Raw genomic sequence first — 17,345 nt, 5'->3', positions numbered from 1 at the left:
GAAATATATATCTGAATGGGCATTTCTATAGCTTATCTGACATGATTAAATTGCTTATTATTATGATTAATAATAATAATACTTTTATATTTACATTTATGTATTGGCTTACACACCATTCAAGAAAATATTCTATTTATATATTGATTAACAACACAGATTATTGTCTAGTTGCCTGATATAAACAAATTTAAGTCAGACATTTTATATAATAATACTAATAATGCTAATAATAATAATAATAGTATATTGTTAAAATAATGATATTTTAATTATTTGCTTTATTTATTTGATGATATAATACATTCTAGGATATCATCAAAGAATAGGTCTGGTTATACGCTCCTTTGTTTATTTATGTTTTTATTTAGCTAAACAACACAGTTTGTGGAGCCAGTGGCCTGACATAAACTCACGCAAGTCAGGAAATATCTATTTGAGTTTGGCTTTACTAAAGAAGCCGTATCTTTATTGTTCCAGCTCAGCACAGACCCTTGGAAACGTGACTCAGACAACAGTTCCAGGAGCCAAGCTCAGGTTCATACCCTGCTGAAAACAAATGCATGGAATCCAGTACATGTGACAGGCCTTGATAGCGATGAGGAGGGATTTCAAAGAGCCTGGGGGAGTTTCTGCTCACCCTCTCCTCTCTCCTCCCTGCTCTGAAAGCACCAACAGTCGCTCTGTTAGCAAGCTTCCGCATCACTGTCCAAGAGCCAAAGCTGTCTTCTTTACATTGTCAGAAGGGTGCCATATTCTTTCTTGCTCTCTCTCTCTCTCTCCCTCTCGTCTCCATCCTATTTCCTCCTCTTCATTGTCTTCATGAAATTGGCAGATATAACATTTAACTAAATGCAGTATCTCCTCGGGGCTGTCTGGCTGTAGTTCACTTTGTGAAGGGGGTCGCATTACAATTTGCTGAGAAGCACGATTCGAGAACGGCAGACAGAGAGAGCAGGCGGGGAAAAAAAAAAAAAAGGAAAAGTAATTTCTGGATCCTTGTTGAAAAAAGGTCAAATGCTTTTTAATGACTGTGTTTTCCGATAATGGCAAACGGGGACGGGCAATAATAAACTTGCAGATTGGTATCGTGCGTCGTGCACTTAAGCGGCGCGTGGCATTGAGGACTTAATTTACTGCCGTAGTGCTAGGCGACTGTCACCAGGTGTTATTTCTCTATTCCAGATGCTAGCCCTGTTTGCCACAGGCCAGAGCCAATTTAAAGAGAGCAAATACATGAGGTGCGAGTGTCTGTGTGAAGATACGGCTATTGAATGTTGAATTGTAACCACAAGATACGAACGACGAGTGGACCGCATTCACTAATGAAAAACCTCGTTTTGGATCCAAAACGTGTTAAATTAAAGAGAAACAAAAGAGTGACATGGATAGGACAGCAAGAGAAATCACAAACATTAGTTGTCTTCATTTAATTAATAGTGAAGTTCTGACCTAAAAGCATATTATTTTTTGCATTTTGCACTGTGAACTGATTTGACAGGTAAGCCCAATTATGTAAGATAAAAAACAAGGATTTTTATAACCTTTATTATATGGTTACAAAATACGTGTAACCATATAATAAAGTATAATAAAACACTTGTTTTTGTTATTGCAACCTCTATTATTTGGACTCTTTTATTAAAAAACGCATCAGTGGTAAAATGCTGCTCTAGTAGTGAGTTCTAATAGTGAGATCTTATAATCTTTTGAGAGATTTAATTGCATCTTTTTCTCATTGACATCTTAACTCAACATGACGTCAACTAATTTTTGCCCAAATTAAATATGAAGACACTGATATTAACATGCATTTATTTATCATTGGAAAGGCTTCTTAGCATTAAATTTCCCTTCTGAGGAGCAGGCTACTAAACGCTGTAGTGCTTGAGGGACTGCTACCGCTTGAGGCAGAAGGTTTTAGTGTAACGCTGGGATTTTCATTCGCTCGGTGCTTCAGTATTCAAGCGAGTTTTCATTCTACTAAACACTACAATGTGTGTAAAATCTCCCCTCTGACAGGCTAATTAAAGGGAGAAATCTGTAGTTAGCGTTCATTAAGCTTCACCCGTCACATTCTATATTGACTTAAGATTTCATGTTAAACTTCTGCTGTAAATCATTATTCTAAAACAAACAAGACCATGGGATGCTACATTTAAAAAAAAGAAATTCTGAAGGAAACACCTAAAGGACAGACATGTTTCGTAAAAAAGATTTCATGTCGTTGTGTAAAGATCTCATATTTGTGTTAAATGTATACAACTATAAATAGATTATGGAGTGTTACATATATATACGTACACACACACACACACACACACACACATACATTAATCGTTGTAGTTTTAAATGGTTTGAAATTGACAAGGTAAAAAGGATTTTAAAATAACAGTTGATATTTAAATTTTTTAATAACCCATAAAAATGTTAAGTGTGCACTATAAAATGAATAATTTAGACATAATAGAATTAATTTTATTAAAAAGATCAATTTAATAGCTCATTGTATTTGCCATTTGCCATCCTTCACTGCTAAGTAAAAGGCATTCATTACGAGCTGTCAGCCTTTTCACATCAACTCCTACATTGCATTGAACCTGTGCAATGATCAATGGTCTGAATGACAAAATGCACGTTTTTAATGACAGCAAAACATTTATTTGTATATGATCTATGTCCTCCAGGAGCAGTTGGAAAGACCTGCAAGAGGACATACACTGAAACTGTCTGAAAACAGACAAAGCATAACAACGAAACGGAAGTCTGGCTCCTACAATTGTTTTCCATGACCTCTATCAAACAAGATTAACAGAATCTAGCCCCCTACTATCATCTTTAAAAATATATGTAAAAGGTTTTTGCTCTTTAGACTGAGCGTATAATTGCCCGTCTGAGATTCAAACCAGATATTTCCATTTTGAACATTTTGATTGTTCGTGAAGATATGTGACTTAGGAATGTGACTTATGAAAACAGTGAATGATTCTTTGTCTTTGGATCATTCTTACATGTGTTATTGTGAAATACTGGCAAAACACAAACACATTCCTTTTTGTCTAGTTAGACCTTGTTCCAATTGCGATCGCCTTGTTCAGAATTTTCTTCTCGTCGCCATATGCCAAAACAAGCATTTGTTTAGCTGAGGAGGAGGAGGTTTAATTCAGCCAGTCATCTGAAAGCGTCGGGTTCCTCCTTGAGCTTTTGACAGCGTACTACACTAACATTCTTGGCGGCCTTAGAGGTCTAGTGCATTCCACAGAGAGTGAAATCTGAAGCCAACCTTACAGATCCGTCTATAGTGACGTACAATTTTTTTTTTTTTTCTCCGCCATTATTTTTCTTACAAGCATGCACCCCCCACCCTTCCTTTAGTCTCCGCACTGTTGTTCCTGTCCTGAGAGAATTCTCAGGGACGGACAATGCTTCCCAAGCAGACCCACTGGACCTGAAGGGCACAACGGTTGGGATGCAAAAGGCCCATCGCCACCCCGCTTCAAGCAAGAGAGCACTTCTGTGTCTCAAAGGTGCATTTTGGGGATTTTTGAGGGCTCCAGGAGTGGGGAGCTTTGGACAAGGTAAATAGATGCACTCAGGAGGGAGAAGAGCATCTTCGCTCTTAATTGGGGATAGGGGAAGGGGGTGCTCACTTTGGCACTGTTGCAAGTTGCTAGCGAGCCTTTAGGCGCATCCTCACAATGTGAGGTAATTGGGATTTCTACCTTTGCGAAAGCTGCTAATTTTCCATAGGAAGTGCTAACAGGACCTTTGTCCAATATGTTTTCCTTTTTCCTTCCTCAGAGAGTTACAGGACTGAAGAGCTGGGAATGGCTGGGGCCACTACCTGAGTGGAGGAGAGCCTCCATAATGAACCACTTCACATAGTGGTTTACAGGGGGAAAAAAGAGGGAGAGAAAGGCCACAGAAAAGGAAGCCTAATTCTGTGGCCTGAGAAAGGCTGGGGCCACAAAAGGTCTTGTTTAAGGACGTTATTAAGGGTATTCTTCAACTGTGCTTAGTCTTCAGCACCAATGGGCCACTTAGGACAAGTGTACCAATCTCAGTCCCCAATGGAAACAAACTGACGCCATCTGTCAATGTTTACCATTATGGATTTCATCTACCACATCCCATATGCACAGCTTCAATACCACTTCGGCATTGTCTGAGACCAAGATGTGTTGACCGACTCCGTCGCAGATCGCGAAGAAACGGAGCTGAATGTCTCTTCGGTCTTAAGGCGGGACGGCTTGTGTTTGGCTGATTGTCTTTGTTTGTCAAGTGACACTATTTTCTTTCTCAATGTCGTCATAAGTGCAATTCACATTAATGTCTCACTGAACATAATCCAAAAAGGTCAAACACAACTTGTTTCCGATTTCCCTATCATTGTAGTAATTGCTAAAATGGCACCAATTCGAAACAATAAAACGTCTTCGACTATTACAGTTTTGTACACAGAAAGATGTGCTTGTTGACGTCTACGTTAAAATTTGTCCCGAAGGTGCCGACCTTTACAAAAACCATTTATTTAGCACAGAAAGCAAACAGAAGGATTGAGAAATACATTTTGTTCTAGAGGCTAGAGAAAGAAGTTTCTTTCTACTTCTACTTCTTTTCTGCTTCTTTCTCCCCCTCTAACCACCCCTGTTTCACTCGCTCTATCAAACAATAGCCCCCTACCCCTTGCCCTGAGTCAGTCTGTTGCCCTATAGGACATTAGGCATTCCTTAAAGTTAGCCCTTCTTCCGTTGTGCTTTTGTATCTCGATGGCCTGGCTCCAAGCGAATGTGAACAGTATTGTGGAGCTTGGTGGCCTTTGGTTCCTGGCTGTATTATGTTCTGGATGCTTTTTCATACCGTCTAAAGCGTTTCTGATTGGGCTACTCACATTCTAAAAGCCAAAACTGCAGGAACAAGGAACTTGTACAAGGTTTGCACAAACTGGCAGTAACGATTAGCGCTCAGGCTGATGCCCTGATAAGGATGTGAAGTATAAAGTACAATATTGAACGTACAATTGAATCAACTCCGTATCTGGGTACAGAAGATAAAAACAGAGAAGAGAGGTAATTTACCACGGTCAAATGTAGCTATTATTACATGCTGCAAGCAATGAGACTTTCAAATTTTGTTCATGAAAAATTATTGCAGTCAGATAAGACCTTTTTGTTAAAAATACAACTACTATGCTGAAAAAAATTACAAATGATTTTTACTCGGAAATTCCTTTGAAAAAAGAAACAACAGGCAACACCGAACTAAAAGTGACATGTAAAAATTGTGTTTTCTTTAAAACTGTCATAAAATATTCTTTACCGCATATTAAGATGAACGAATGATGTAGCTGTGTAAACAGAAAAACCTATAAAGGCATGATGCAACAGCACTGTGAAATATAAAGGCAGTATTTTTTGACAGTCACGAGTTACATAGTGCTAGAGATGTTGCGGTAATGATTGTGTAGATCTTAGAAATGGCTGGTATGACTGCATGATTCTATTCAGCAGTGGAATATGATGATTGTAATTTCACACTGTGAGAGACAGACCGGCACACAGATTGACGGCCAGTGTCACGGTTCCATTAGAGTTACTTCACTGTGAACTGGCGAGATGCTCTGTTCCAGAAACCACTGTCACCACGCTGCTGCAGAAATGACAAGCGCTCCAAAGAGAACACGGAGATCGGCTGTGAATGTGTGTCATCTTTTCTTCTCCCCTTGCAACATCTTCCTCAATAAAGCAGCAGCAGAGGGAACAAAAGGAACAATGAGAGGAGAGAGAGAGAACGAGAGAGCGCGTACTGTATTATGGAGAGAGAATCTGCACTGACATCTGAATTACATTTCAGACGTGTGGAGAGAGAGAAAGCGAGAAATAACTGCGTCTCGAATGTTTATTTAACTCTGGCTTTGTCTTGTCACTCACAACTCAGAGCCACAGCTCAAATAGGCATGTATACATTCACTGGCTCGCTGATAACTGACAGACTATCTGTACATATTGCAGGTTTGGACGCAAAAGTGGCATAGTTGACATTTATATCATTTAACTTCACTGACATTTTACCCTATTGCTCAGTATAAGGCTCTATCTTTGTATGGCACGACTGACAATGTGTCAAAAATGGCACGTTCGTATGTATAGAGATGTTCATGTACACATATGGAAAGATGCTATCCGGTATACCACGTGAAAGGTGCTGTATTACATTGTTTTTAGTTAACCTGGCAACACCTTTTTTCAGTATTTTTTTTTTCTAGCGAAAACAAGAATTTTTTATCTTTTGAGAAAATATTTTTGAATATTTTATACTTTATATATATATATTTATATTTAATATCTTTACCATTTCTTTTTCGTTTATATTTGAATGTCTTTAAATAAATTAAATGCTGCAAAGAGGAGAGGACTATTTGCAAATGTGGTTGGAAAATTAAATTTACGTTATATTGCTAATTGCAAATTTGACATGGTTCATGTTTTACTGAGTGACTAAAACAGATTTAAAGTTTTAATTATTTTCTATGGTTTCTCATCTGTAAAATTGTTTTGTTAGCCTTTGAATTCATGGTTTAAGCTTAAACCTCTTCAGTGTTGTTGTTAAATGCTGAAAAGAAGAGAAAACTATTTGCAAAAGTGGTAGGAAAATTAAACTTATTTTAAGTTAAAGTCTGTACAAATAATGTGCATTACCCCATGAGAGTTTGCCTTTATTTTTAAGAAAAAAACGATTGCCCAAATTGTTCTCAAATTTTTCATGAAATGTAACATTTGTCATTTTCGGTAACACTTTACAATAACGTGTCATTTGTTAACATTAGTTAATGTATTAACTAACACAAACAAACAATGATCAATCTTTTTTTTTTTTTTTACAGTATTTATTCATCTTGGTTAACATTAGTTTATAAAAACACAATAATTCATTGTTAGTTCACCGTGCATTAACTAATGTTAGCAAACACAACTTGTGATTTTAAAAAATGCTTGAATTAATAAATGTTTATGTTTAGTTTATGTTAACTAATGCTAAATAATGACCCTTATTGTAAACTGTTACCATGTTTTCTTATGTAAAAAAAACTGATTCCATATTTTTTTTCCCTCACCTTTAAAATTAATTACTAAATGAAGTGGCACACTTCCTGTTTGAGAATAACTTTTAAATAAAATAATAATCTCTTTATGTGCGTCTCTGCGGTGTGAGCCACCCCGACTAAAATGGCAGGTTTGGTGACACTATATCACAGCACAGCAGGGCCAAATTATCCTCTAAATGAATAGGGGTTATGAGTGTGGTACGCTGACAGTCAAAGCCTCATACACACACATGTGCATGCATACTCTGAATACCAAAGGGAAACAGAGAGACCTAATGCCTGACACCTCACCCTCATATAACCTCATTACAACCTTTCAACAGAGGTTAGAGCCCCAAAGCATACACTTAGTGTGCTTTGATGGTTCTGGATCTCAAAGTGACAGTCAAACACCCCCTCGCCACGCAACTCGTGCTTCTCTCGTCTCTCTCTCTCTCTCTCTTCGCGCTTTCCCTCCACACTTATTTGGGAGTAATTTTATGTGCCAGCGTGGCACATAATACACTTTTAATGGACAACTAATTCTCTGCCATTAATTTGTCAACATGATTACTGGATCTGCCGTTTCAGCTCGCAAAGTCTGGGTTCCTTTTAAGTATATACAAGACGTTAATGTGTTTCTATTCAGGTTTACATCAAGGGACGTCAGAGATTTACATAATGCGACCATTGAGGTCCATGACAGCCTGCTTTCCCCCCGAGTTCACTTTTCTCACTTGATTCCCACAAAAGACCTCGACGTTTTCAGGCTTCACCCTGGTGAATACTGTCATTTTTCTGAAGTTAAGATGAGACTGGAGGTTGGATAGCTGGGTTAAAAGGAATAAGACGCAAGAGAATAACCCGTTTGGTTACAACAACAGAAATATGTGTGTATACTATTTTTTTAGGAAGTGGAAAAATTCGGAAATTCAAATGACATGGTAATTTTCACTCTTTTGAAAATATGCCAATGTGCGCTGACACACAGTTTTCTGGTTGAGTTTTAGGCTTGCTTTCCCCCAAAACAATCCCCGTGACTCCACGTAAATGCCAATGCATCCAGCACAGGACAGGCAAAGGTGTATATGTGACCCAGACTTCTGTGGACAGGTCACAGCTACATACATACCCTGAACTCTTCGCCACCCAGCCTGGGAAACACAAGCTCCTTCTGGCAGGAAGCTGATGAGGCAACAGACTGAGAGATCAAAAAAAAAAATCCTGTGCTGAATTTCTGGCACTGCTCCATAGTCGCATACTGCATGTGTACAGTAGTCTGTCATCAAAGGACACAGGATTGTTTTTGCCGGTTGTTGGACGTTTCCTTATGAGCAGTCTTTGATGTATGAGGGCAATCTTTAGTTGACAGACGGGTCATACAGAGGAAAATCTCTCCCTCTTTCGTTCAACGCAGTGGATTTTATTGTTTCCCTAATAGCTTGTAATGTTAAGTAAAAAAACACTGGATAAGCATGCAAATGAAAATATTTACATTAGTTAAGCATACAGATACTTATATGTTAAAAATGAAGACATTTAAGACTTTATTTTAGAATTACTTAAGAATAGGTCAAAATAATATAATATGAGAGAACAACAAATAATAAATATAAATATTTTTCTGAAATTGGTAAATTAGTAATTTAGTAGTACTTGTATTACAGTAGTTTTTACACAAATATGACATGAAGTTTTGTTACATAGACCTTGTAAGACCATTTAGATCACACAGTTTAATTCTCAAAATGGTAAGTAAAGTACATTTTTAAATTAAGATCCCAAAATGACTCATAATACACAGTGGGGTGGAGCATAGTGTAAAAAAACACATTTATAGGACTATGTTCAACAAGAAAATAGAATTCATTTTTTTCTACTTCAAAATTTCATGTTTAAAATTTCGTTTAACGTTTAATTCTGTGTATAATTAATTTTGATATTTCTATGCAATTTCTGAGTGAAAATTGTTTCAAAAATGTGATCCCATCTTTAATTTGTGCTGAGATATAACTTTTACATTTATTAATTTAGAAACTTGTATCTAAAATTTAAATCAATATATATATATAATATATATATATGAGATATATATATATTATACATTTATTAATTTAGAAAATTGTATCTAAAGAAACCAAAAAATGTGTGTGTATAAATCGGAGTAATTTTGAGAGTGATATAATCATTGCCGCCAGGTAAATGTATCACAGTTATTGTGATGTAAATTCACACACATATCCAGTCACAGGTTGCCTCGTAAGTGAATATTAGACTCATTTATTTCTCCTCGGTCTCTGATTCACTCTTTCTGTACCTCTTTGAAATACAGCTGTTTATTTAGGGCTTACATATCGTATATATGACATTCAGAGTGTTATTTTTAACTGAGTTTGATGGAGAAAATCTGTCGAATTTGTTGGAACAGATTTAAATATGAGCTGAAAACTGAGAGTACTGCCCTGACTCCCTGCTGAAAGCATAATCAGATTAGATAAAAATATCTAATCTATGAATGAGAACTTGGACATTCAAATTCTGTGAACATTTGCGGAGATCGGCAAGCACAGATTTCATCAAGGCAAAGTTATGCAATAGATTTTTAAGAAGCGGCAATAGCGCAGTGTGACAGGCAAAAAAAATGCAGCTCTACTCTTGTTGCGAGTGGTTTGACGTTATCAATTTGAAAAGCGGTGGGAACCCAATTAACAGCATCAAACACCTAATTAGCATGAGCTGTGTGAGTTAAACTGCAATAAGACCTGGCTGTATTTTATGAGTTAAGTCTGGATACGTTTTCTGTAATCCGAGCTTCGAAGTGTGGCGTAATCTGCTTAGAAAAATACCCAAGCAGGAATTCATGTGCCAGACAAAGGGCTCGGATTCAGGATAACATTACAACCCTCTGACTCGTACATCCAACGACAGCTGCAGTATAATATAATGACATATATCTTGGACATTTTTTTTCCCCCCGTTGAAAACTGAGATATTGAAAAGTTCAACATAGTCTGATTTAAAGTGTATTATGCCAAAAAGAAGGAAAAAAATGCTCTGTGAGCTCTAAACTAAATCTTAATATTGAGACCAAGTACCATCAAGCATGAATCAAGCTAAACATGAGCAAAAGCTCACATAACAAACTAAAACTCCTCTAAGAGAGCTAAGTAAAGCACATTTGCGGTGTTGAATTAAGCAACGGCTTAATCCTAGTAAAGTCCTCTCAAATACAGCCTTCCACACTAAACTTCCTAGAAAAAAAATGCATGTAAAGTGTGGTCCGGTGTGATAGACATGCTAAACAAGAGCTATGCATTACAAGCAGTTTCTTCTGAGAAAATACTGCAAATTCTGACCCAGCATGTGTCATCAAAAGAGATTTCAGTCTGTCCAATGTGTCGATTTTCCTCATATACACTGTATGCGTGTCTGTCTGGGGGTAAGTGGTGCACATTGCTGCTTCATTGACCTCCAGTAAAGAAACTGACCCTCTTAGTGCTTAGCAGGCCACTTGTGAGAGGAAGAAGCTTGTTGACCAATCGCTGCGGTTGAAAGAGATGAGAGAGCTTTAGAGGCGTTCACATAGTCGCCTTGACGACCAAGAGAAGCCCAAAGAACTTCATGGCACCAGATCCAGTTCAGGTTGTACAGAATGAAACAAACTGCCCATTTAGGGCACACAGAAGCGTTGCCGTACAAGAAGCCCTGTCAAAACTGCCCACCCTCTTCTTCATGCAGACTGCATACTAATTCGACATTATGTGCCACCAATCAACTCCACAGAGCGCATTCACTTCCACAAAGGCTCTACCTCTCGAGCGCTTTGGATCTTTTCCAAAAGGCTTAATGTCAAATCCAGGTGGAGGATAGGATAAGTCAGTTTGATGGAGAGCAGGCTGATTCCGAGACTGCTCTTTCAATTCCTCAATAAACGGAGCCAAGAGGTCGCTTTCATTAAGATCCAGTTTAGCGCGATGGCGACATGTTCAAATCGCAATCTGTGAACTGTTACATGACGCATATATGCTTTTTAGTTCGTAAGCAACAACATTTAAGAGAGCTGTAGGGTGTGCATTGATACATTGGGTGAGTCATTCTCAGCTTCAAACCACAAACTCATGGTACGTAGGCATTCTCAGTGTTACAATTTCCTCTCCAGAGGGCATCTGGAAAAAGTATAACTAACTGATTAGTTTTATTCACATAAGCCTGCATGTCTGTAAATCGAACAATGCTAAAATTGTACCATTAAATTTAATTTTAGGCACCGCTCGAATGTTCCTGGAACGTTCTCGGAGATACAATGTTTAAAGTGGTACCACGCCGCAGAGATGCCGGTGCTCAGAAACAGGCCGGAGGGTCCGCGTTTATCTTGACTTCACTTAGCATTTCGGCTCTCTCTCTGCAGAGAGGGTGGAAATGAAAAGGTAATCCAGGCCCCACAGGGCCGGTAGCAGGTGTTGGAAGGGAAAGCATTCCAACTCCTGCTGCTAACACACTCAATGGCTCTCAGTGGAGAAAATGCTTTCAGGAACTGTGCACTCACTTCCCTTGATTTACTCTGCCCGTTAGAGGGAAACCTTTTTAAAACCCAACCGCCGAATTAAGGACAGGGACTTTAAAAATCTACTTCTTCAATAAAAGCGACACAGCAAAAACAAACAAACAAACAAACAAACGAAAAAAAGCTTTTCGGAAGGAGAGGAATTTTAGGAGTGGACCTTTTACTGGTTTTAAACTCAGGGTCAAACGACGTGGTTTGCACATTGGTCAAAATTTTGGATGAGAAAACAGCAATATAATGTCTATAGAGTGCAACCAGCACATTTCAGAGTTTGCCATTAATGGAGTTCAGGTGAAAACAAGCAAGATGTGTCCCAGTCTTCAGGCACAAAATTGATTCGATAAAATACTGGTAAAAGGCGAGGACAGATGGCCCTGCAAAGGCTCCTTTATAGTATAGCTTTAATTGTAAATTAAAGGTAGCTTTTCTAAACTCACACTGTGTCCTAGATCGTATTATATATTAAAATAGATGCTTCTGTTACATTGTGATTTTAACATGCATGCACACACACACACACACACACACACATATATATATATATATAACATTTAAACTTAAAAGGTATGAAATGTCACATTATTCTGTAATTATATGATTTGTATTACCTTGTTTTGAATTTTCATTTCGCCGGTACACAATCTAAAGCCGTTTCATTGGGTGCCTTAGGTGCCAAAAAAATTGTGCTACATCATGCCTATGATTAATGATCCACAAATAGTGCTGACATGGTAAAAAAATATTTGAAATCTTTAAAACTCCATTTCTAAGTTTTTGATAAACAAAATAACATTTTGGTCTCAACCACTTCTTAAAAAAAAGAAGAAGAAGAAGAAAAATAATTCATTTGTACAATTGAAGCATTAAACACAATGAATCAATTTATTTTGCATTATTCACTATTATGATGAGCCAAAGGAAATTTGTGCATTTGTGCAAAGCATTCCTATCCTATCTCAGAACTAAAAAATGCTTATAAAAATGTTTTCAGAACTAAAAATGCTCATAAAAATGCTTTCAACAAATTCTTTACGTGTCCACAAATCAGCACCACTAAATAATACATTATATAAACGAATGAATAAAAAATATATATATTGGCAACATGTCTCAGTTATTTATCATTAAATTAATCAACTTAAATTCTTCACGTAAGATCAATTTTGTAAAATGTTCTAACAATTATTAAAATACTTGCAGTAAACTTGTAGCCTACTACATATATCATAATACTGATGATATTTACAGTTAACATGCATGAAATATACAAAACAACAAAATATCTATTAAATACATATATTTAAAAACAAAATAATTTGGTGCAGAAAATATATAAATGCAATTTATTAAAGAATTAGGCATTACTAAAAATGAACAATAATGCTTACCATATTTATTCTATGTATTAATACATTTGTGAATATAGATTGATCCTTATTTATAAACATATTCTATTTGTAATTTGTTCATAATACATTAGTTTTAATACCCGTGAAATGTATATACCTTTACACAACCACATCCTACTAAAATATCCAATTTGTTTTTTTGAAGCACCACGTCTCTGCACTACAAAACAGCAAACGGTGTATTTTAGACCGTCTGTGCTGATAGATAATAAGCCAAACTACAGGTAACAGGCATGCAGTGCCTTTTAATAACTACCCTCTTCCTTTTTTCCATTCTCTCCCTCCGTTTACAGAGTATCTCGACTCTCTCTCTCTGTCCCTCTGCATCTTGACACAGCACACTGAGCTTAATCGCACATAATTGGGTGGGTGGGACAGTGGGCCGGCCCAGGCTTTGTGTGCAAAGGGCAAGTGGTCAAGTTAATGGAGCCCTTGTAGTGAACAGGGAGCTCTCTCCCTCTACTGGGACAGAGGGAGGGGACAACGGACCTCTTTCAAATCTCAAAAGACAGAGTTGGGTTCCTTTTTACCCCTCCTACTCCCTCCTCTCTCTCTCTCTCTCTCTTTTTTTTCTCCATAGACTGACTGACAGGATTAGCCTCATAGCGACTCTACAGCTGAGCTTTAAGTTGGCTATCAGAGCATGGGAAATGAAGAGGCCTAGACCGACAGTCAAACTGTGAATTGAGGCACATGTGAGGCTAGTCAAGCGGCACTGCAGGTCAGATCCCAGTGAAAACTTTTTCCAAATTGAATAGAAATGTTTTAATATCAGTAACATAAATTAAGTGTGAAATTAACCTCTGTGTTTCGTTTAAACAAATAGCATATGGTTAAAAATGTCTTTAAACCTTATTTCTGGGTTAAAAGTGAAAAAACTAAATCCGATTTTTTGGTCCCAACATTTGACCCAACCGTTAAAAAAAACATTTGTACAATTGAAGCATTATACGCAAATGAATCAATTTTGCCATTAATCACTATAACGATGAGCCATCACACCACAAATCAATTACACATTATGTGACACAAAAAAATTAGCGGGACGCAGAAGGATTGAAAACAATGATTTAATCACAGTCGTTACAAGCACCTGCAGTGTCAGTGAGAAACAATCACTTTGGACTCATCTGTGTTTTGTACAAATGTAATCACAGTGCAGAAGCACACAGCCCTGAACATTTCACAACAAACCAAAGAGCTCTGAATGAGGCATCAGCAGCTCACCATCACGAGAAAACAGTGGGGAGAAAGGTTACAGTTTAGGCGGGAAAAATAGAAAATAAACCAAAGATTTATTTGTTAAAGTAGCCTTAGAGTTTAGTATTCAATATTTGGATGTAAAATAATTTTCTTCTAAATGTACACCAAAAAACTATTTCTGTATTTCCCCTGATTTCCAAAAACAGAACTACTGAAGCCCGTTTGCACCATAGGATAAAATAAAATAAACAAGTAAATAAAAGGTGACTACTGACTTTTTATATCATAATTCAGACTTTATATTTAGTTAAAGTTTATCTCTTTTCATTAGGAGAATAAAAATCTAAATTGCGAGATTGAGAAACGTATCAGAATTGAGTCGGAATCATTTCATCATCATCAATTGTAACAAGCAAGAATTCGAATCACATTACATTTTCTTTATTCCATGGCCGAAAGGAGCATCTACACAGAACTCATATGAACTGTATACACTAATTAATTCAATTTAAATTTAAAATCATCAATTTACTCACCCTCATGTTATTCCAAACACACATTTTCTTTTCTTCATGGAACATAAAAAGAGAAGTTTTGCAGAATGTCCATGCTGCTCTTTTCTATATAATAAATGATGACCAGAGACGGTCAAGTTCCAAAAACAATTGGCAAAATGGCACCCAGTCCACCCAGCTTTTCAGCTTTTATTTTAATATGCATTTGTGTGCAAAAAAGATCACTGTTATGATCACCATTCACCTCTATTGTGTAGAAATGGCCAATTTGGACATTCTGCTATAAACAACATGTTTTACATTCTATGGTTAAAAGAAAATCAAATGGGTTTCAAAGGACATGATAAATGAGGACACCGTTTTCATCTCTTTATGAGGCCATTAGTCCAGCATGCACAGTGAGTGCGCTCTAAATATACAGGAGAACAGTGCTGCAGGTCTTACCAGTGGTAGTGGGACGCTGTCAAGACATCAATTCAGTCTTAGTCTGGCCTAATCTGTCATATCTTGTCAGTTCTTCGATTAAAAAAATGCCAGGTGAGAGCATTTCACAGTGAAGCAAATAACATTCAGCGCAGCAGCATCCATCTCAACCCCTCATAACCTTTGGTGTCAGAATGAACCTTTGAATGTAGATACAGAATCAGTAGCTAACTGAGAGCTGGTGTCATTATGATAACAAGATCCTATGATCAAGACGACCCTACGGCCTCATTTACGTCTTTGTAAAGAGGAGAAGATAGTCCTGCGAACCTGATTAGCTGTATCAGCCTCCAGAGTCATAAATTCATAACATTCTGCCCTGAAACATCATCTCTGATATCACGCATACTCACAGGCAACGAATGAGTTCATATCTGAGCGTCACATCCGCAGTGTTTGTAGGATGAGAGGGAGGGATGTGTTCTCCATTCCCATTTAATGCATTTCACACTGCTGTTGCACAGTAAACAGGTCAAGTGCGCACGCACACACACACACACACACACACACACGGCAACTCACCTACATAGTCTGTTTTTACTGCACACACACACACACACACACGGCAACTCACCTACATAGTCTGTTTTCACTGCACACACACACACACACACACACGGTAGTTAAAAAAGTTATACGAGTTGAGGAGTGTAATAAGAGGCTGTTTAGTCCTGGCACACACACACACACACACACACACACAGTGGCAAAGCCGGGGTGGGCGGTACAGAAAGGCAGCCTGGCATGGGATGGCTCTGCCCAGCTCAGATCAGGGCTGGACTGGATCCGTGAGTGAGAGTGAGGAGAAGAGGATAGTGGATGTTCTCATCATACACCTCCTTTCCTTCTCTCTGCATCTGAAAGACAAAATTCAAAAGTACAGAAGCAGGAATTAAAACTGCTAAATCAAACACTGGGATACTCCGATATATGCACGGTTTCTGACTGTGCAAATAAACACTAGAATACTATAGAAAGTACTATATAAAACATTGCACTGCACCGACAGTTCATTTAAAACATTACAAGTGCACTTCAAATATACAATGATTTCATGTATGAAAAGCATATTTAAAAAAATCTGAAATAAAACTAATTTTAGTATTTTTAAAAGGTACGTCAGAGTTACTTTTTTGAGGAATTTTTTTAATACGAATCAGGACATCTCATTCCACGATTAAAAAACCCTCTCATTAAAGGAATGAAGTACCTGAAAACAATACCTTTATTAATTTAGCACATTTTACCATTAATTAGAAAATATTTTAACAAAATTGCACTGCTTTCTAATATTGTTCCAAATCAAAGGTGTGACCAACATGAAAATAACATGAAGTGATATCATAAAGAGGAGACTATCATGATTTAAAAAAGTAAAAAGAGTAGTTCAAGTAAATGTCATGTAGTGCAACTATCCAACACAGTACATATTGTATGCCTTATCTACATAGTATTTATTAATATTTAGAATTGTTTTTATATTTACAATTTTCGTTTTATGTTTTACTAATATTATGTGATTTTTGCTATGCCATTTCACAGCTTTTTTATTACTATATAGTCACTATTTTAAACTTAAGAACATTAAAATGTTGCCTTACAGAAATAAGTTGTTTTCACATAATATTTATATTGATTCAAATTACAAAAAACATTTTCCTCATTTTAGTTTGTTACTCTAACAGCAATTCAAAATGTACCATTTATTTTACATAAAAAATTTACATATAAAAATATAAATATACTTTTATTTTGAGAAATGTATTTTTTTTAATAATGATCACATATGATTAGGATTTGGGTTGATAAGCTTTGACACACAGCTTCAATATTCAAATTAAAACTTACTCTGTTCTGACAAATTAGAGTAAGAACATTCTATTTCTGCTCCATTTCACGAAAAAACAGCTTTCTGCGCCCTTCACTATTCGTATGTGCAGTGCAAGAACTCCCTCTAACAAACAAGGACAAGTGGCAAGAATCCCACTAACTGCTTCATAATGGCCCGCTTAGAGTCTAGGTGTCTGCAGAGGGAATGTCACGCAGTCTTGCTGTACAATATGCCCTGTGGGTCTGCTTTTCTGCCA

The 17,345-nt window shown here is 37.0% G+C and overlaps 1 protein-coding gene across 1 annotated transcript in view; it reads right to left on the bottom strand.

Annotated features, from left to right (window-relative positions):
- Positions 1-14,111: 14,111 nt before the first annotated feature.
- Positions 14,112-17,345, bottom strand: part of camkmt (calmodulin-lysine N-methyltransferase) — a 93,002-nt gene continuing 89,768 nt past the window's right edge. The window contains exon 11 of the mRNA XM_043256255.1: positions 14,112-16,115. Coding sequence (XP_043112190.1) covers positions 16,023-16,115 — 93 coding nt within the window. The 3' untranslated portion in view covers positions 14,112-16,022. The remainder of the gene's footprint in view (positions 16,116-17,345) is intronic.

This window comes from Puntigrus tetrazona, chromosome 13 (genome assembly GCF_018831695.1).
Source record: "Puntigrus tetrazona isolate hp1 chromosome 13, ASM1883169v1, whole genome shotgun sequence".
Classification (NCBI taxonomy): domain Eukaryota; kingdom Metazoa; phylum Chordata; class Actinopteri; order Cypriniformes; family Cyprinidae; genus Puntigrus; species Puntigrus tetrazona.
This window is presented reverse-complemented; position numbering and strand designations above follow the sequence as displayed.